Raw genomic sequence first — 22,555 nt, 5'->3', positions numbered from 1 at the left:
CTGTAGATAAAAAAAATCCCACTGAGTCTAGTGCGTGGTGTATTTTCTGTCCCAAGAAAGGGCTATGATCACCTTGTATCATGGGGAGACAGGACAAGAACTATTGAGTGTCATACATTTTTCCTCTACTCGTTATTTAAGCATAGACACACAAAAAAAAATGGAATTTATCATCTCCTGATGATAATTTACTGTTAGTTAGCATTTTGAAAGAGAACAAGGAATTGCATATTGCCAGCAATAGCAGCCCAAACATGAGTTTAGCCATTCTTCATTTTATCCCCATCGTATTTTGGGGCAGAGGAAGCAGCCCCAAACACGTGGCCCTCACAAGGCTTGGGACCTGTGGACTGCAGAGTAAAGAGGAAGTACATTTGGTGTTTTCTGTTTCCTAAAGAGGCAGAAACCAGGGACCACGCCGGCCAACACACAAGTTAAACAATATACTGTTAAATACTTGAGATAAAACACAAAAGAGGGAAAAAAAAGTAAGCAAAGCAGAATTTAGATTCCAGCATAATGTCATTACTACTTATATATAATCTCACTAGCTCAGCTGAAAGTTGTTAGAGCTATAATAGCAGAGTGACCTTGGTTTCAGTAAGCCCCAAGTTTCACACTCCTGAAGCAGTTGATGCGCAGTTGAAGAGATGATTAATGGAATGTGTGGCTTATGCCAGTCAATCAAGTCCTATCCATCCACAAAATGGAATTTAGATGGGCAAAATAAGTCTTAAAAATAACAGTGCGGGCTCCAGGGAAAAAGTAATCAGTAATGACATATATTTTAAACATATCATTATAGCTTGAAAGGATAAATGCCATTAGGTGTTCTGAAGCAAAAGAAAGGTAGTACCACCCTCATATACTTGTGCAGCTCCAAATGACAGCAGGGTGCAACTTTATGACAACAGCTATTCAAGTGTAACTGACAGCCTAATTTGATTTGTATTATTCATATGCATTACAACAACAACATGGCACAAGTGCACATTCAGGGAAATGATGGCACTTAGAAAAAACATCTTTTCACCTGCAAACTCAGAAAATAACTTCCTTTGAAAATTAGCAAACTATAATGATCTTTCCCATCCTATGTCACTGTTTAAAGCAGAACTACCTTTCACTTCCTAAAGAGATGATGATTTGGTTTATTGATTTATTTTATTTTTTATTTGATTTATGCTGGTTAGCTATACTAATGCATACAGCCCAGAGATCATGTGAAAAAAAGTTTTAAGTCTGAAACTCCATTAACATCATTATGAGATCCAGAAAGTAACTCACTTAACTGCTTCAGTGGTACAGACATTTATACACCAATGCCCACTACCAGCATTTCTTAATCCAAAACAAGCGAGGCAGCATAGAATAACATAAATACAGGAATTAACACATAATCAGAAATCATGTGCCTTGGAGTATTAACACAGTGAGAGTGTCACAGAAAACAACAGTCATGAACCAGCACAGACCCAAATCAGCTGAGCAGAGCGCCACAGCAACAAATTCTACTGCTCTGGGTCCTGGGCTGCCTCTACCTCACACCCTGTCCTCTGAAACAAACTGTGCCTGCTCTGGCAGCCACAGCAGTGTGTGAGCCACAGCAGAAAACTAGAAGCCAGCTACATCTGTGAGGAAAAGCTACACAGCTTGACCAAAAATATTATTTTTTGTCAAAATAAGCAAATAATATTGTCATTTCTATCATGCTACAACAGCTGTTATAAAATCCTTAACTAATTGCATTCAAGATCTTATAGGGTCTATAGTACTCCAATATGGGTTTCCCATCATAGGCAAACAAAACAAAGCCAAAAATGTTTTATACGGTACTTTTATTAGTGTTAGTTTATTAATTAGCACTAAATGATAAGTATTTCCTTTAAGCGTCTATTACACTTGTCATGAAAGTTGATTCAAGAAATTTTTACTTATGGCCCCAAGTGACAGGTCTTTCAAAATTTTCATACTTTCTAGATCTATGATAATGTGCCAGCAGGTTCTGTGATAAAGTTAACATGCAACTGTACTTTTTATAAAGAGTTAATATAAAAACAGTCTCTGCTTACCTTAACATGATCAAAAACCCACATATCAAGCTTGGCTGCATCTTCTGCTCCAAAGTCTTCACTTTCAGCTGCGTAACAAAATGTATAAACATGATCTCCAGTAGCACCTGCAAAAACAATATAGATGGCATAGAAGATACAAGGTTTTTTGCCTTTCTCACAGTCAAAAATACTTCAATGCACAGGAGTAGAAACCTAGCAAAAATGATGATCCTGAAGGAAGTCAAAGAAATTTTATCCTTATTTTAAACTTTCCCATAATTAATCCTTTTTGGAAGTCTGGATAACATTTTACCTCATTAGCTTATCAGCACCTCAAAGGAATGAGGAACAATGTTATCCAGTATGCTCAGGCAAGGAAGTAAAATGTGGAAAAGCAGATAGGAGAAAACCAAATCCCAGTTTAAGCAAATCAAACAGAATTTGGTTTTCAAACAAAGAACTTCTCAGAGAAACTTCTAAACAAGGAAGACACATATTCATAGTCTCATTTGAACACGTGTTTTGGGCACAAGCTGTTTAAGAAAAGTATGTTCAGCTTTCAGTAGTTCAACTTAATCATACAAGATAATGCCTATCCATAAGGTCTCTTCCACAGAAAACATATCACATATAACAAAGGCACCAGGAGGGTTACTGTATTTCAATTCCAGCTACCAAAGGCCCAGTGGACAACTTCAAGAACACAACACTCAAAGTCTGCATCTTTAAAAGATGCATCCAAAACAGAAAACTGAGAACTACTCGACTATGTTCAGTCACAAAGTACAACACAAGGGCCACTGATGTGCAAACACAGCATCTGGACAAGGCAATTCCATTCCCTACTCACTGTCAAGGGAGCAAAGCAGAGAAGGGAGGGGGGCAGGGGGAAGACAAAGACTGGCAAGAAATTAAACTTCAGAAGTCCTGAACAGATTTGAAGCTAGGTGATGTTTAATTAAACAATTCCATCAATTGCAGAGCTGTTACAGCTCAGGGGTGCCATTCATACTCTGACTATATAAAGTCTCAGAGGGGAAAATGCTCTTCAATCAGTTGCTGACCAGAGAGAATTCATTCGATCTGCTGTATGTCACAATTATATAATGCAGTTGTGTAAGCTTCCAGGCTTGTGAATGAACCAACATCCCAGGATAAGGCAGCTGCTTAACCAAGATTATGTGCAAACCCACACAAAGGCATGCAGGTATTTCAGGCCAGGAAGATGAAAGTTGGCACAGATTTTCTGATGCAGCTCTCCCCTGTGCCTCTGGAGATGTTACTACTACTTATAACACAGAACATTCACTGCAGTTCTCAGCTTAAAAGAAAAGGAAGAAAATACTGCCAGGCATTAAAACTGAATGCAAGAATTTCAATTGCTGGATAAATGAGTTCAAAAGAAGAAGTAAGTCCTGTCCATCACTGCCAGGATGACTGATAGTCTAAGAGGACAGAATGCTGCGGTGTTTTTCCAGTGTCACAGCAAACCTGAGATGTCCTTCCTTGAGAGATGCCACAGAAAAGACAGCACAGATTTTTCAGAAAACAAAGGAATACATCTACCACTTACCCATTTCTAATTTCTACCAAAGCAAAACAGAACAGTCCACCCAACCCTGCACTGCTACAAAGAGAAATGGTGGCAAAATGAAGTAATACCAGAAAAGTTTTGAAAGTGCCTGCATAGCTTATAAAATAACTGTTTCTTTTCTCTTTTTTAAATTTTTATTTTTCTTTTTAGTAAGAACTTCTACTATGCAAAATGTTAGGAAATGTTATTTTAGTTCTGTTGTTTGAGGGGGCAGGCAACAGTATGCCAACAGTTTTTTTAAGTCTGGGAATGAGGAAGCAAAGATGGGATAGAGAAGTAGAAGAAAGCCAGGGATGAACATATCGTTTAGAAGGACAGAGTTCTGCTGGGTTTGATGATGCCATTACACTATGGGAAATAACTGGAGGTGCCAGAAACTTCCAAACAAGATGCCACCTATTGCTTTTGCTCTCTTCTCTGCCAATATATCTCACACTTAGCACCCATATTCAAACATTGGGGTCAGGGATGAAGTTATCACACTCTTAAAATAAGATTTAGGTCCTGAACAAAGTGAATGTCTCACTCTGCTAGTGGGGCAGGTTGTGACCCATGACAAGTCTGCCATGGGTCAGACTCCAAAATTTGCCAGCAAATTTTGCCTGCACAAAAGAGGGCAAAAAAGAATGAATACACAAAGACAGTCAGACACTGAGCAGGACAGTGTGTGGCCATCAGAGAGCTGTCATCAAATACAGCCATGTGAGGGATATGAGAAATTCTGCATTGTTTAACAATAAGGAACTAAACCAGAAGATGGAGAGGTCTGTCTGTCCAGAATAATCCTGACAATGGTTTGTCCCTGTGTTCTCATGATCTTGATGATAACTTTCTTCATACTCAAGTTAAAATAATGACCCTAGCCTTTCTGGAAGCTTTCAAAATGAGAAGGGGAACCCATGAAACAAAGGGCAATCTGGATGCAACAAACTAGTTTCTACTTCCCCTCAGAGAAGCAACAGTCTCAGCTCCTTTTTCAGCATGACATTGTAATATACTCCAATCCAGACCACTGACAGAAGAGTAAAGGGCTGGATTTCTCAGGTCAAACCTCAAATCCTGGCAAGTCTAGAAAAGGAACTCAAAGTTTTAAGGAAACAAAATATGCACTTTCAAACCCTGTTATTTTTAGATAATTTTGAGGTTATAATCTAAAAACATCACAGAAAAGAAGGTTAAAATTAACACCATGAATTTGTGTATCTTAAGTGAGGTTAGCTATTAGAAACAAAGTGAGGCTAACTATTAGAAACTAATCCTGCTCAAGATAAAAAGGTAATTCAGACATTTTCTCAGACTGAAATACTAATCACACAGTCATTAAAATTTTGCCAAATTTAGATTTCATGTATCTCTATTTTCATATTTAAAAAAAAAATCTGTGAGCATTTTTTTTACTTCCTTATAGAATTCTCAACCACTTCCTTGAAATATATATTTTATTACAAGAAAAGTACCTAGAGAAAATAGACAATGACAGGAAACAAAGGATTTTTCTATCCTTCCCAAAAGGCAGCAAGTGTCATACACTCTTTATGCATCATCCAATGCAAGTGGTTAGATGGTAAAATTTGGAACATATTGGCATGATAAAATATACACAAGAAGAGTCCTGTGGTCTCACTAATTTGCAACATGAAAAGAAAGGGGCAGATAGTTCAATTTCCATCTCCTTCTTTGCTTTTTGGTAAAAGTAAAGATAAAGAACAAACACTTGATTCCTTTGCCTTCCATACTATAAAACTCAGCCTCGTTGAAAGAAAGGGAACTATCTTTTTCTAAAAGAAATTAATCTGTCCTTCTATCATGTGAAATCATTATTCATGTTCTGACACAGAACATCTACTTCTCAGATATAAAAAACTTTGCCAACTTTGGGGGATCTTCTCCCGTCCTGCAAAAGGAAGCTGCATTGTTTATACCACTCAGAAGAAGCCATATAGAGAGAATTATCCTTGCACATCTCTTCAGAAAACATCAAAGCTGCTCAAAAGTCCTCTGCTTATCATCTTACTCAAACAAAACCAGTAGAAAGACAGGGCTCTGGGAAATTCTTGAATTCTCCAAATATTTTCCCAAGAACATATCCCTTAAAACACAAATAATCTGTGCAAGGCCAACTACCTTTCCCCTCTCCCCACCACCATCACACTCTTTCCAAATACAAGCTGTAATCTGAGGTCATGGGAAATGATCAGGAGATATTTTTACAGCTCATCATAAATTCATGAGGCTTAAGCAAAGAGCAGAAAAGAGGGGCGTGGGGGGGAATGTCAGGATGTGAGGGGGAAGAGACATGAGTTCAGAAAAAGTTCAAGAATCATCATGAGAAATATGATGTACATTTTCTCTAAACCAATATTACATTCTACTTCTATCCTACCTAACCCATTTTTCTTATTATTTGTCAATACAAAAGCCCAGAACAGAACAGCAGCACATGCCCTTAGTTTGCCCCCTTTTCACTTGAGTCTGTTTATTCTGAGATTATGTGAAAGGGTGTATATGTACTCATTCTTCCAAGAAAACAACAATATTAAACTTGGAGAACCTTTAAACATTTCAAGTGTTGCTCAGCAATCTCTGCATGCTCAAATACCAACTGCACTGGCCTGACAAGACTTTAACACACTGCACACCACAGGCAAAAGACCTCAGTACCAGGAAATTCTTGCTTTCACACAGTTCTTCCCGTTACACATTAATGTTGTGAGTAGAAGCAGGATAACCCATAATAAGCTACTTCTTCAGCTCCAACACTGAAATAGTGAGGCTACAGTTCTATCTCTCAGCTCACTGGAAGCTGCAGGCTTGAAGAAAAATCTCAGCTGCAGGCTGGCAAAACAAGAATTTTAAACCTCACCAAAGAAAAAAATACTATGTCCTTATAACTAAAGGTGTGTTCTTCTAGTATACTGACAGAATTAGCTAAGGCCTATTTAAATTAATGAATCATAAATAGTGATATCCTCATCAAAATCTTGCTTCTTTTCCTCCACCCCATCTTCGTGTCACAAACTAGAAATCAAGTATACAGACATACACAAAGTGAAAATACTCTTTTTTCACCTTCTGCTCTAACTCAAAAATGCTAAGCGTCTGTATTTTACTGCCTGATAATTCTATGAATCTTGAACACTTAGGTAATTCTTACCTTTTGCAAACATTGGCAAAATATCCGGGCTTCCCCAGCTCCAGGTATATTTACTTTCATTGAAAACTGAGTCAAATTCCACTGGATTCTCCTTCCATCCTGTTAAACAAACACACCTGCATTTAAATGGCATTGCCAGAAGATCTCACTGACTGCTTAAAATTGATAGTCCATGCAAAATGCTGTGGGGTTTTTTATAAGTTTCCCCTAAATTATTTCACAATGAACTCCAATTTATGAATCTTGATTTTAATCCCATTTAAACATCCATTATAATTACTCCCCCATTCATTATGAAGTGAGCTGAAAACCAGACCAATCTCACTATGCAGGGTTTCAAACAGGCAAAGCACACAGCTGGTTTACCTTCTAAACAGCTAACAACTCCCTGAATTCTGCATCTCCTGTTGCCTGAACTCAGTTTTTGGCATTTCAGGCAATAAGAGACATACATAAATTTCCAGAAGTCATGTTGTACTTCCTTACAATAAAATCTTCAAGATGTTTCCATGAAAAGGCACTTGACAGAAACATGGAGTTGCTCTTAACTAAGCATCCTTGCCAATCCTGCATTTGTAGTGATTGTCAGAAGGAAGAACATTTTCATGAGGAATACAGACAAGACCAAGTAATTCCTCTCACCTCCCCTGACCAAAACCAGCACACATGACTAGTGCTCAGGCCTGGAAGCCTGGGGGAAGGCAGAGGAACAGACAAAAGACCAAGTCAGTAATGCAAAGGGTTGTTCCACATAAATAAGCCCCAAACACTCAGTAAAAGCTCTGGACAAAACATGGGCTTGGGGCTTTTAGTTTATTTTGCTCCTGATTCTCCAATTCAAGCTTGCAATGGTTCAGCTGAGACACTGCAGTTCATTTCTTGTTTGCAACATCTACTTAGCCGTACCCTAGTGCATCCCAAATGATAATTGAAAACTGCTACATGAAGAGGTGAGGCTGTAAGATACTTCTGCTTTTAGGTTCAGGCTGCTAAATCCAACCATATTAAAAATATTAATTTATGTAAACTATTTTCCTAGCTATCAATATTAGGATTTGAAAATCAATCCAAAATTACTATTTTCCATATCATCTTGGCATACAAACTACAACACAGGTATTTGTCAATAATCATCCAGAAACTCAGCACATCACTGAAACACTGTACCTCAGAGGACAACATTCCAAGCTTTAGGACCAGCCTACCTTTAGCAACTGCACTGACATCTTCATAAAATCCAGCAATGAGTGCAACGTGCCCTGGCCTGGATTCTGTTGGGACCCGCGTGTGAGAGATTCCCCAGCTGCCATTATTCTCCAGAATACTCCTGAAAAAAAGGATTCAAGGCAGTTTAACTTTCATGACTTGTCAAAGTACAACAAATTCCAGATAAAAAGAGTGAAGGTAGATGTGAAGCAGGAAATGCAAAAAAAGACCCAAAATCCAGACTAAACCAGAGTCCATCTACTGTGCAGTAAAACAAGCAGAACATTAACCTGCAAGTAGTTCTATATTGCAACACCACACATAGAACATCACTATTGTGGCCCATCAGCACTGCAAACAGATGAGTTCACCTGGTCTTCTAATACACCTAAAATGAACATACTGGTCTTTTCCTGCTGCTTTACTCTTTAGCTTTTTTCCCCTCAACAGATTGTTTCTGCCTGGTGTTACTCTTTGTTCTTTCCATTTAGCCTGAAAGTGTCTAGTTCAATCTTATCTTACTCTTTAAATACACTCAATTATAATTAGCTCTTGTGACCATGCCTGCCTTTATCTGTGCTGAATCTTGGAAGCAACATTAAGAGAATTTGAACCCCACATAAATCTAAGGTGCAAATAATCTTGGCAGCAAGAAGAAAATTGAAGTAAACCTTGCATCTTTCTCCATTACACTGAAGTGAAGGAGAATGCATTCTCACCACATGCACAGAAACACATCAAGTGTCTAGGGTTTATGCACATACAGTAAATAGTTACAACAGATAAAAACCAAAGAAAACAGAGGACAAAGCCCAAGCACAAGAAACAGCCTCATAAACTATTCTCATCTGCCGAAGATCTCAACAGCTGGAGCCTGTCAGGAAGCAAGAGGTGAATGCTACCATATGCTGTTTTCTTGTCTCCATCTTCTGGAAGAACAGAAAGATTCACTGCTCACTGTCAGAGCATAGGAAAAAAGAATATCTTTTACTGATTTTTAGGAAAAAACAGAAGAACCGTCTGAAAAAATTCAAAGTAGTTTTTAACAGTCGATTTAACAGGAAATTAAAATTTTGTTGTTCATGATATAAACTACCAAATTTGCTATGTTTGTGTGTTTCAGTCCAAGTAAATTCTAAGTTCATGCCTTTAAACATCCTAAAATTTCAGGCTCTACTTTAAGCTTGCAGCACTCACCACTTGTTTGTTGGGGTTTTTTTAAACTCACCTTAGACCTCACATCCTCAGATTTACTTGAAAGCTCACAGAACTACTTGGAATAGCCCAAATACTACAGTGAGGAATATAAAGGCATGTAGAGACACAGCACTCCAATATGTTATTCCTACTTTCATCTCAGCTAGGAGATAGTGCAAGTTGTACTGAAAAAAGTAATTAGAAAAAAAGGATTTATGTATTAGTCAAAATGGTTTCTTATTTTTCTCACTACAGACTGATCAGGATGTATTGCACTAACATTCATGAAAGATTTAAAACAAAAATAAAACACTTTATCTCTCCTTAGACTTACATTGTAACAACAGGTAGAAAATTGATTTAATTAGAACTTTATTTCTATTGAATTGGAAACTAAGTCTTTATCTTTGCCTGTCAACAAGAGTACGACTTCAGGATCTGAAGTCAACAACAACACATACCAGGCAGAAAAAATTACATATAAATTTGTCATTTACCTACTCAAAGGAATTGGAATTACTTCAATGCCTTTTACTCAGAAGAACAACTAAAAAATTAATTTCCATGACAGTATAAACATTAGCTACCCATAATAATAATTGTAAGTATTAATGATATAGAAATATGGCTGAAACATGACAGACAAGGAAGAAAACCTCTTTCCTGAAATCACCATTGCAGCAATTCAGATCACTTACTGCCTTTCACAGCTATGATAACACTGCTGAAAACCTGATTTTTCATAGATATTGAGGAAGACTAGGTACTTGGCATACATGTATTATCCAACAATCTGCTTCAAGCCTAATGGATATTTATTTTTAATTCCATGCACCTACTAAAACTTTGCTTCTTTTAATAGCACATTGCTACAAGAATGGCTCTTGCTCATTTAAAGACAATCTTTCCCCATTAACAATGCAGTAGTTCCCAAGGTACTGCACTTGGATAAGACTAATAACCTGGCTGTTATGTTGCCCACTACTATAAAGCGGGTAAGGGACTGAACACTTGGAATTTAAGAATGAACATGCAAAAAAGTAAAATTTGTACTAAATTGCATATACCTTGAGTTAGTATTATTGAAAAAGGAATGTTCAGACAGCAACAACTTGGCAGAATAAAAAAGGATACATTTCCAGAAACTACCACATCATCTTGTCAGCCTGTTCATAAAGTTAAGTTATGGAAGTCGTGCAGCTCAAAAATTCACAGACAAAACTCTGAACCTGTTGCTTCAAAATTGTGGCAGCTTGTGTAATAGATGTGAAGATATGCTCTGGGCTGCCTGATCCTCCACATTTCAAAAGGCACAGCATGCTGCATGTTTTTTCTCTTCATCATCTCTCACACACATATGTACTTCTATGCAGAATGAGAGATGAGAGAAATACAGATGGCACTTCACACTCTACTGGCATTTTCTTCCACTCAGGGACCTACCAGCATCTTTGCTCGTTACAAAGTCCTTCCCCTCTATTCACCCATGTACTTTCAGCACTGGTGACAATGCTTTACTTCTACAGATTTTGAAATAGAAAGTCCTTAACTCCACAAACATGGTCAAGCAGAGAAAGCAAAAGTGACAGTTTTCCAGCAGTAGACAAACTGGTACATAGTTTAACTTTTTTCAATATAGCCATGATAATGCTGGGTGGCTAAAACTTAAAACCTGAAATCACTTAGTAAAAGAAAATACCCATTATAACTTTTTCCTGGCCACTACTCACCCCTGCTCCCAGTGATGGGGCTATTACAGCATTCATACCTTGATGGTATTGGTTGGTGGTTCAAAAGACCAACAGTTTTACTGCTAAGGAAAGAAACTGCTCTGGGGTAAGTGTGAAGTCCACAGCTAGAAGACAACATGGTAAACTCACACTGATGTGGCAGACACCTGCCTATAAAAACAGTAACAGCAGCAGAAGTAGGCACAAGTAAGCCCATGTGGGCTGGCAAGCAATGTAGCAGGAATTCTCATATTTCTGTATTACTTTTGCAGCAGTGGACTGCAAAAGCCCTAAGAGTTTCAGATGACTGATTATTTGAGTTTGCTCTGATATTCAAGCCCAACTAATTCTATGATCACACAAAAGTAATCTTATTTAATACTGCCTTTTTTCAGTGTAGAAAATTGTCTTATGCTCAAATAATTACCTTGACATAAGGAGACAGGGCAAGTTAACAAAAAAATAGTTCTAAGCACACAAGGATATGACTTTAAACACTTTTTTAGCAGGATTATTTTTTCACAGCCTTAAACTAAATCATTCCTTTAAGCAATTAGACACACATTGTAGAGAGTACAAGGGAGGCAGCAGGGTCATGCACACAGGAAGGGTGGAATGAAGAGGAAGTGGCAGCTTGCTGTTAGATCTATTCAGGACATCTCTTTTAATCACGCCTTAAAAAGTTTTGTCAGTAGCTTAGAATTAGAAGACAAGCACGTTAATGTACTGCTACTCTTAAACTGAGCATCCAGGAAGTAGTTTAAATTAGTGACTGCCAGGCTTCAGAACTGATACCATGCTGATGTGAATGGAGAAAGCCAGTAACTGAGAGGGGAGTGAACTATCTGTAGAGTTCAGGGGACAAGATGGACTCAAATTTACGCTGTCCTACTTTCAGCAGCTTTCCTGACAAGGGACACCAACCCAAGCTCATGCATTTCTGCACAGTGTAACTCTGCAAAGTTGGTTACTTTGAGGGCAGAAGGAAGGCAGTACTCAAGCCACCACAATTGTTGTTCTTGTTCTCTTCACAACACTGTGTAGAGCAGAAGCCTGTAGATCTGTTTGAACCCAGAAAATTCCTCTGGCTGCCCTAGAGGGCTCGCGCCCCTGCCCGGGGGGCTCAGAGACCTTGGCACAGAGCCCAAGACCCCTGTGCCTTTGATTTAGCCCTTGGAAAAAACAATTACCAACCTTTATATGAAAAATTACAAGTCCAGAGAGTTTAAGGAGAATAACTAGTTAGTTGGTCACAGAGTGAAAAATAGAGTTTTGGGGTTTTTAGAATGGGGGCTCTGGAGGCAAGATGGAGGAATCTGGACATGTCCAGTCTTTCTGCTTCTTCTTCTTCTTGGTCTCCATCTTCTGAGTGATGTTGGCAATTTTGGATTGGTTTAAGGTAGAAACTCCCTGTCTAACATAGGAGATAGGTATTGGGAAGTTACGGTAAATAGTGTACACATAGTTTTTAGTATAAAAAGATAACACCGCCTGAGGGCGGACACTGTGCCTCTGCCTGACCTGCTGAACGGACCTCGGCAGGACAGGAGAAAGAATTTTATAGATAAGAACCAATAAACTCAACCTTGAGACCGAGAAATGAAGAGCTCTGACTCCTTCTTAGGAGACTTTGTAATGCATCTTGGGGTCACTCTGAGCAGCAGAGATTGTGAGCTAGGTCAGTGTAGCTTTGGGCTTACCGCAGGTAAGGGGCCCGGGCTGTGCCATTGCTGTCCAGCTCATACAGAGAATCTGCTCGCAGACCATCGGCAACAAAAAGCACGAGACGCTTCGCCGGAGGCGGCAGCGGAGTCTGCTGAGGAGTCATGCCATGGACCAGGGGAGAGCTGAAGTAGATGTCAAAAATGGACACCAAGAACACACAATGCACAAGGAGCCCCGCAAGAATGAAGACTGGTATATCCATGGCAGCAGCCGGCTGGCAAAGGCAAAGTACCACACTAAGAGAGAGAGTGAAAAATCAAGTTAGGCAGATGAGACTTTATCAGAATCAATATTTATTTCATTTGTTACGGAATGCAAGCAGCAACCACATACATCCCCAGAATAAAATCAATTCCTACTTCCAATAAGCTTTTTTCCCCACAAGTCCAGGTCAGAGTCACTGCATGACTAATTCAGACTTTTGACAACCATTATATCTCAGCAACTCATCTCTGGTGTTCAGCTTCAAAAAACCACTGAATCAAGGCAGTTTGTTCTGTGAGCTACATCTGTGACTGAAGACTCAGACAATGCAATGTCTCCATGAACATACTACCCTCTGCTGGCCGGCTGCACGACAGAGTTAAGTCTGTTCAGGTAAATACAAGCCAGACAGCCAAGAGAAAGCCATCCTATAATAAACATCCATCCAGCACTGCTTCTTTTCCTCCAAGTTTGCCATCAAATCTGGGCTCATTATACCTGCCTAGAAACCAAAACCTTCTTTTAAAAGAACAAAGACGCTGTGCTGAGCATACAATGCTATTCCTCTTCTAAAACAAGTGGCAAAAGCACAATAGCTGAAGAATTATGTTTCAGGAATTATTATATTCCCTTCTTGAGTGTTTTTTTCCTTCCCTGTCATCCTCTGATGTCATATTAGAGATAGACATATGCTTAATAACAGGTACACTGGAAAACGTCCATGTTTGCCAAGCGTGCTGTGGGGTTCATGCAATGCCTCCTAAGTAAATATGTAATTATTTAAGTAAAGTAGGAAGTAAATATGAATATTAGCTGAGCTAAGTATGGGACCTGAGCCTGAATGTGGCTCAGTTCTGTCAAAAGATTATTAGTGCTGTCCAAGCTGCTTAGTTATTTAAATATTAGCTAATTATCCACCTTGGCCAAACATCACCTCCATTCACTAATTAAGAAACAGATGCTCTTAACAGCCTGGAAGGTTCAGACTACCTATGTAAATACACACCCCTCTCCAAAAGAAACAGTTTGTTTGAGAATTTAGTTCGAGTTTCTCAATGACAATATATTTATTAAGTTTATCTTGTTACTTTCAGAATTCCAGTAGCTAAACAGACACAGGCAGCCACCATATGGTAAATCTATCACTGCTACCAAATAAGGATAAAGAGCTTCATTACCACATAACCTTAACTCTGAAAGAAGTTTTTTAAAACAAAAACTTAAAAGGCCAGGAAAACGAGCGGAAAAAAAAGAAACACACTAAAAAAAGATTTGAAAGATAATACACAATATTACTTACTAACCTAAAGAAAATTCAGATCAGCATGCAACTTAAACATAACTTCAAATTCCACCCATTTTCCTTACTGAAACACAGATGCAACAACTCCAATTCTAATCTGAAACATTACTACAGCAATTTCTCATTTGAGATATTTGGAGAGAAAGTTAAGTAAAAAATGGAGATAAAATACTCAAGCACTTCAAAGAGACATGTAGTAGTCACACTTTAATGAACAAAAACTTTTTGTTAATCAGGAACTTACTTTTATGTCTACAAGTGAGATTCCAAGAGATTTGGAATATCTGTAAATATCAGTTTGTTTATTTTTTAAGTATTCAGGGTTCCTGCACCAATTTAAATATATGAAATCATAATCACAGAAATACCACTAAGTTCAGTGCCAGAGCTTATTTTATTCAATCAGTTTTATTTTCCACAGGGCTTTTACTTTTGATGCAGTTGTGCTTGATAAGAGAATATGAACTACTCATGCCTTCAACTGATGAGACTAAACACCCTACTAAAGAAAGCTGTTACTTCTACTTGTTGTATGCTCCCAGTGCTACAATTCCATAGCTTAACATATTCTATGTTCTTCTAATTAAAGTATTAGTAACCTAATCTGTTTTCTGCACTGGCTAATTCTCTTTGCTTTTAACTCTCCCTAGCCCTGTCTTTGCAAACAGAAGAGTTCAATCAACACAATTCAAATGTAATGCTTAGACTATAGTATCTATAGAATTAGTGAGAAAAGAAAAAAAGGAAAAGAGTATTTCTTTTGCAACCACAGTTTGATTACATTACACCAAACCATTTATCTGGGCCCAGCATATCCTACTGCTCAACACCATCACATGGTTTCCAGACAGGCAGCTCCCAAAGCACCTGCTCCTGCCACATCCCTCCCTTCTGCCTCTGCCTTAGCTGACCCTGCTCCTTGAATGCAGGACTTTGTGTCATCACTGAAACACAAGGTTGTGAACAATATTCTGTCCTCAAGCTTACAAATAGTTTCCCACAGGTACAGAGGCTTTGGAAAGCTCCTAATTGCACACAGCTGAATGCAAATTTCTCTACAGAGCCTGGTGCTCGACTGTTCAAGACAGCTCAAAAGGCATGGAAACAATAAGGATAACAATTTCAATAACAACTTATTCCTCACAAGGAAAAAATAACCAGGATAAAAAAAAAAAAAGCTGGATTAAGCACTAGCTTATAAGAAAAAGCAAAAGGCACAGCCTGATGAGAGAAGACAAAGAGAAATGTTTAAGCATACACACATTTGAGGCTGAGGAGCCATATCTAAGTATTTATGACTAGTGCCAAAACATCTCTGCCCTCGGGTGCCTGGCCATCCAAAATGCGGATAAACAAACAGTCACTTGAAAATACATCTTACATCTTTCTGTCAAGAAAACACAAGCCAAAGATATCTCAATATTTTTGCGTCCTGTGATATTTTCTCAGGCAATGCCTTAGTGCAGTACCTTCCTCACTCCTTGTTTTCACAGGGCAAAACACAAGCTTTGCTCAAGTTGTGACTGCATTACTCTCTTCTGTCACACCAAGAGGAAAGACACTGAGTCCTGTAGATAAGAGAAGCATGTTACAACCTATTTGCCACATGTCATTTCTTACTGTCCACCCAAACATCACTTGCTACAACAGAATCCTGGAATGCTAATGCAGTTCAGCCAGCCAAATCACCTCCTCTATAGACTCAGCCCAACTAGTAAGCTATATATCAGACTCTAATTTATATTCCTTTCTTTCTACATTTCCCCCTTCTGTCACCATCTCCTAAACTATACAGAGCCAATAATGATACTGTCCAACCCCCAGTATGCCAGACGTTAAACTATTCCAATAAAATATTTTGGTTCAAACAATTTGGAGTCAAAATCACAAAGCTGGTGTGGATTCTTAAACAAAGATTCTTTTCAGATGCTGAAGAGGAAAGTACTAAAGATCCACTAAGCTACTCACTGCCTGTGAAATGCAAGTTGTTCACGTGGAGGAAGTAAAAAATGAGCAGGGCCAAGGTGATGCAGGGGGCTCCAGGAGACTTCAGAGTTTCTCACTTCTTTGGTTGTTGCAGAGGAGCAGAGAAGAGAATGGGAAGATGCACGGGTGAGATTGATCTGAGAGACAGCAAGGCAGAAGCAGCAGATACCCTTCCTAAAGTCTAGGAGATTAAAGAAAGAAAAGCAGCAAGGACCTTTTGACTGCAATTAATTACTTTTCCAGAATCAAGTGATACATGCAGATTAGAGAAGGGTTTTTGGTGGTTCTCTCCCCTCACTCAGAATTCTCAGTGAGAAGGTCCCAGCTGGTGACAAACAGGATGAAGAGACCCTTTTTCTTTCTTTGTATTCACATCTATCAAAACAAAACCAAAAAATCCTGCTATTAGCCACAAGTTCCTCTCCAGCAGCCACATCAGTGCGAAGACTAAAACACCCAGACTGTGATGGTGGCAGGGGAGCAAGACAGCTGCAATGAGACACCCAAGACCAACTCTTCTTCTCATGAGCTTTTCCCTCTTTTCAAGTTCATCCATAATTTGTTGACAAGAATGGTTTTTCTGAACCTTCTTTTGGATGCCATAGAAGCCACATCCACAGCACCAGGCTGGATCAGGTTCCTCAACAATTAACAGGAAGGCTGACACAATTAAATGCAGCACTCATTTTCCCCAAGTAATCTACATCTAAGTTGCATTGCCTCTGAAGTTATCATCTCTCAGCATTATTTATAAAGCAAAGAAAACCATACTTGCACTGCAACAAAATACAGGTCTTCATACAAAATGTAACAATTCCCTTTTATATTTTTCTTTCTCTGAATATGCAATGAAACACAAAAGAGTGTGTTTCCTCCCATTGGCAAGAATATTTTCTTAAGGACAATGAAGTGACAAAACAAGGAGCTCAAGGTACATTAGTAATTTCTTTCAGAGGGGGCCATGCTTCACTAATACCATCAAGGCTGTTGATTAAAATAAAGAAAATGCATTTTCAATAAGCATCAATAGCCTTATCTTCTACAGAAAAAATAAATAGACAAGAATGTCTGCTGTGCTTCTGGCTAATATTTTTCAATTAAACAGTGTTGTGTTTTTTGTAATTTAACGGCCACAGTTGTGACTGTACACTTTGTCTACATATTAAAACATTATCATTTTCTTAGGGCAGAGGAGCAAATGGAAGTTGGGTGGTCTGACAGTACTTTGCATATGTCAGCTCTAAAGGTGGTGGTTAGCAGTCCCTACCCTATTCTTTCACTGATTTAGATTTTTAAAGAGCTACACCAGTCAGGAAATGCACTCAAGCCATTGCTGCTGTCACAGCCCACACCTACTGACTGCACAAGGCTGTAATTTACACAAGAGCTGTACCTGCCAATTCTGAGTAACTCTCACATCTTCACTCACCACTTGAACATAGGAAACCCCAAACCCTCATCTTGACTTCATCATGTATGAAGTGGGAAAATGATGAATTGCCTTTTTCTCCTCCCCAAATTTTCATTTTCTTTCTCTATTGAAGTATAACATACTCTGCCAGACAATGAAACTACAACTACAGTATTTCCACTTGCTCTAGCACTGAAGTGGCTTTTGTAATTCAAACCATCTGTTTAAAATTATTTTATGTTCAACACCTTCACTGAGCATTTTAGCGATTATAATAACAAATGACAACTGTTTTAGATTTTAAACGTGGTTCAGTAAAGCACATCCAAACCTGAGGCAAAGAGCTCAAAGAATACTTAACTTTCTTTTAAACATAACTCAATAATCAAAATTATTCTGTCTGCCTAGAAAAGTCTCTCATGCCAGAATTTTTCAGGGAGAAATGTTGTCATCTTATTGCAGGGGTTCCATACTGTTGTCTATTATCACAAGAGTTCCATACCTTCTTGGTGATTCTCGTGGGCAACTCCTCAGAGCACTGACTCTTTCTTCTTCACAAAGGAGCCAACTGACTCCAGTTCCCTTCTCACCCAGCCACCCCACTCTTGTATAGCACTCTTCTTCTCATTGGTTACAGCTGTGGCCTGGTAAAGTCAGGCCTGTTCCTAATCTTTGATAATTGGCCCAGCTGAAACTCCTTAGGGGTAAGATTACTTTCTACACTATCTTTATCTCCTTATATTCTATCCCCCTAGAGAGAAATTTGACTATGACCTGCAAAGCATCATTGAAGCATCAAGTGTTCCAATACTTGAACACACTGCAAAGCAGTCACCCCAGTGTCAGCCTATGCAATTTTCTCTGAATTATCCTTAAACATGGGAAACTGGATCCACAGTTTTCCCAGGAAAAAAGCCCATACCTGAGAACACTGACAATGGGACAACAGTAATAAAGAGAACAAGAGCACTTCATTAAGAAACAATTACGTTTTTGAGGCATGAAAGAGAAAACAAGAGCACCACCCTTTTGTACCATTTGTTAGCCAAGTACAGGCAAAATATGGAGTAGAAATTTAGCATTACATTCATTCAGGATGCATGCAGCTAAAAATTCAGAACTCACAAAAAACAAAACCCAACAATGAGAAACCCTGAGTGATCTTGCTGTGAATTATTTCACTGGGTAACAGCATTTGGAGGACCTATGCAGGGTCTCAGGAGGTATCTGCAAATCCTCTTGCATATTTCTTGATTTCTAAGTCATTCAGCAATACCCTACCAGCAAGTCTTCTTCAAACATCACTGTGATACTGTATTTTTTCTTTTTCATCTCAATATGGACCGTTTAATTCTTTTTTGTACCACCAAAAGTAGTAGAGTCCCTCAGATTTCTGCATTCTTGAATAAAACAAGAATGCTTTCCTGTCACTGTTTTTTTTTCTTAACCTGCTTGGAGATTTTGTAGACAGATTCTTCATATTAAAAGTTTTATATTCAATTGAAAATAACCTTAAGAAAGGGGCACTTTTGGGGAAGGAATATCAGCCTGACAGTGTCTAATAAAACACATCCTACCAGTTTTCACAGGTCAGGGTCAAGGGACAAGTGGCACTTAAGAGAAGACAAGTACATGGAAGGCAGCTTGCCACAGCAATCTTCTGTCTTACTGGAGCTCTCCCTCACAAACCAAGGCTGAAGGCCCCCTGGGGTATTTTAAAAGCCATTTGCAATAAAAATACACAATAAAGCAGAAGTACCAATACGAGCATGACAGTTCTGCCCTTTAACAAAAAAGGGGCAAGGATCATACAATAAATATTAACCTAACACACAGGGATGAGGATGAAAAAAAATAACTTTCAGCTACACTCTTGCAAAACTAGTTTGCAAATGTGTTATAGATACACACAGAGGAGAAAAATACCCTTTAACAAAAAAAAAAAAAAAACAAAAAAACAACAAAAAAAAAAAAAACCCAAACAAACAGTGCTTTATGTATGCTCTAGAGAAGCTAGTAGGAATAATGAAGGTTTTAAAAAGTTGGCAGAAGTTGTTTTGCTTCTACTAAGTCACATTTGCTTACTGAGAGCAACCATTACAAATAAACAAGAATTATGTCATACAGCAACAAGCACATCTGTTGGATCTTACACATGAGTCTCTGAATGCAAATTTACCAAAAGCTTCAGTTTGAAGGAAAAAAAGAGACCATATCTTGCAAGCATAGAGTAATACTTTGATAAAAGGCAGCCAAAGAATCAATTATTTGCAGTTTCCCACCTTTACAAAAGTTGGGGGATTTTTCTTTTTTTTTTTTTTTTTTTTTTAGTAAAAGACTTCAGAACTTTCTGGGTTCAAAATTATTACTTAGTTATGCTAGCAAGTTGACCATAACATGTAGCTGAACACAATTCAACCAGCTAGCATAGTCCTACATTTTCTACACCTTTACCTTTCCTTTGATTGTATCTCCATTCCAGAGTGCTTGTAAGTCCTTCTTTTCTGTTTCCAGCATTTCGATAGGGATCAATTTTGGAAAGCTTTGGTGCACATCCCTGCACATCACAGCATCCCATGCCTTTTGATGCCTTTCACTTTGGCAAAGATTTTTTCTTTTTTTTTTTTTTTTTAGTATCCATGCCATGTCTCTCATATCTTCCCCATCAAAGCTGTGCCTTCCTCCTTGATTTTTTTCCCCTGCTTTTGCAGGGGTGAGGTTAGTTTGGGCCTGTTTTGGTCCTTTGCGCTGCACCTTATTTCCTCCCAGACTCTCTTCTCGTTGTTCCGTGTCAGCCTTGTTTGGCCAGTAAATGTATTTTCTATACCTTTACCTGCCAGACAAGGCTGACACGGCCAGAGGCAAGCTAAGCTCCCCACTGCGAACAAAACCTCCTCTGAAGGAGGAGCAGGAGCGCGGGAACGGGTCGGAGCTCTCCCGGCGCCCGGCGCTCTCCAGGGTCCTGCACCGCGCCCGGCGCCACCGCACACACAGAACCCCGGCACATCCCAACCCTCCTGGCCTGAAAGAGCTGCAACAGTCAGGGTGTAAAGTGTAGAAAAATGATAAAAAGGATGGATATGCCTCCTTTAAAAGAGCATCAAGTCACAACACAAACATGCACAGTATTTGTGCAAGGATACTTTGAGGTGCAGTAAGCAATCTCTATGCAAAGGAATCACTTTCTCTTTAACACTTCCACCAGCAGCCGTACTTGCAAGCTGTTCACAGAGGAAACGTTTCCCTAAGCTCCCACAGGACTCAAAATGTCACTGAACTTATCAATTACTGCTGCCTGAAATATTGGCCTTCACTTTAGTACAAAGTTCTCTGTGCTCCTACATTGGCCTCCACTAACCAAGTAGTTAACATTCATCAGCATTTATGATATATCAACTTGCAAACACCCTCTGCTGAAGCCCTGTGAGCTTGTGTTTGTTTTTATTACAATGCCAAGCCACTTTTCATTTGTATAATACACCTTTATTTTTCAGCTGCTGACTCAGTCTAATAATTAATGGAAACAGAAAATTATGCCTGCGAACAATCAGTGTTCTGCTTCTTTGCAATATGGGGAACTGCTGATTTAAAATGAAAACTCCCCAGCACTCAAACTCTTTCAGCAAATGACAGCAACACAACCACTGAAGAGAAAAAAAGAGCTCAGAAGACAAACCAAAAACTGCTAGGGAGAAATCCACAAACCTGGAGAATACAGATGGGCAACAACTCCCCAGTTCTCATATTTGAGGTGATCTGGGTATCAGTTATTCACTTGTACCCTGCCACCTATCAAAACTTGCTTGTAACTAAAAGCGTATTTTCCAAAATACTTGGGACCAGCAAGGCAAATCTATTTTATCAAGTCTTTTATACAAAAACAGCTGTCATGGGGGTAGCAGTTAGCAGAACAAGAAGCTTTCACAGTTACAAATACTCCAAGCAAAACAAAGCCAGTACAGCTGCAGAGGGCTGTCCTGTCCTCCTGTGCTCCTGCCCACTTATTCCCAAGGCAAATCTCTTCCTTGGGCTGGCACAGCCAGGTGTACAACTGGATAGTTAAGTATTCTAGAGAATGAATTCAATTGAAAATAACCTCAAGAAAGGGGGGAAAAAAAGCAGGAAGAATAAAGATGACTTTGCTGTAGTTTAGTTCCCTGAATTCCCAGCACAAACCTCTGTGTTGGCAGCAGGACAGGATGCCATCTCCTCCTAACAAAAGACCTAACACAGCATGCTCAAAGCATGTCCTCAGACTCCTTCATTCTTTGAAGCCTGCATCCCACATTAGTTGTAGGCCATATAAGGAAAAAAATGCTGATTTTTTGTTCAAAACTGTGCAAACACTAAATTGAAGAGGAATAACATGAAGCAGACAGCAAAAGCACAGAGCAGCTTCCCTTCCCCACTTCTCCTGTCCCTCCCCATGGTCAGGCACCCATCTCAGAGCCTCTGCAACACCTTTCTGGGCAGCCTACAGCCCAGACAATGTGCTCCATCCTCCAGGCTATGAACAAGGCCCAAGTAATTCAATACTCAAGTGTTTGCAGTGTCTAAAAGGTCATGTCTTTGATTCACAGTTTATAAATCCTCACTCAACTGTAACAGCAATTTTTCCTTACATATTCATTCTCACAAAGCCATAAATATACACATAATAAAGCCTGAACAAGTTTTCTAAAATACTCCTTAGGCTCTTAGTGTGTTTGATGTCTTTTTTTGATGGTAGGTTTCCCAAATACCCACTGTTTACAATAACACTTCAAAACAGCAGTTTTGGAGGTAGAAACACACAGCCAAACTTGAATCCAAAGGGATTTTGGGGGGTTGTTTTGTTTAATTCAGGTCTTCACCGGATTTCATGGGTCATTACCACATTTTTGGTGACACTGAAAACATTTCCAAGTGCCCATTCACACTGCTGTACTACCTTTACTTAAAATCCCAATTTAACAAACCCTTATAAAGCGGGATTTTTCTGGGCAAAGCTA

At 39.0% G+C, this 22,555-nt stretch overlaps 1 protein-coding gene across 7 annotated transcripts in view; it reads right to left on the bottom strand.

Annotated features, from left to right (window-relative positions):
* Positions 1-18,127, bottom strand: part of PIGN (phosphatidylinositol glycan anchor biosynthesis class N) — a 91,113-nt gene extending 72,986 nt beyond the window's left edge. For 5 of the 7 annotated variants that reach the window (XR_009418309.1, XR_009418308.1, XM_059470537.1 and 2 more), the window contains exons 1-7: positions 18,067-18,111; positions 16,136-16,232; positions 15,637-15,735; positions 12,636-12,896; positions 8,008-8,129; positions 6,803-6,901; positions 2,073-2,179 (exon numbers count right to left, since the gene is read on the bottom strand). Coding sequence is in view for 5 of the 7 variants with exons in the window: in XM_059470537.1 (XP_059326520.1) it covers positions 2,073-2,179; positions 6,803-6,901; positions 8,008-8,129; positions 12,636-12,862 (555 nt within the window). In the remaining 2 variants the exon portion in view is untranslated. Of the gene's footprint in view, positions 1-2,072; positions 2,180-6,802; positions 6,902-8,007; positions 8,130-12,635; positions 12,897-15,636; positions 15,736-16,135; positions 16,335-18,066 lie in introns of all 7 variants that reach the window. The other 2 variants (XM_059470545.1, XM_059470582.1) reach the window with 2 other exon arrangements.
* Positions 18,128-22,555: the final 4,428 nt, after the last annotated feature.

The sequence above is a fragment of the Ammospiza nelsoni genome, chromosome 1 (genome assembly GCF_027579445.1).
Source record: "Ammospiza nelsoni isolate bAmmNel1 chromosome 1, bAmmNel1.pri, whole genome shotgun sequence".
In the NCBI taxonomy this organism is placed as follows: Eukaryota; Metazoa; Chordata; class Aves; order Passeriformes; family Passerellidae; genus Ammospiza; species Ammospiza nelsoni.
The sequence above is the reverse complement of the archived record's forward strand: the minus strand, read 5'-3'. Positions and strand labels throughout refer to the sequence as shown.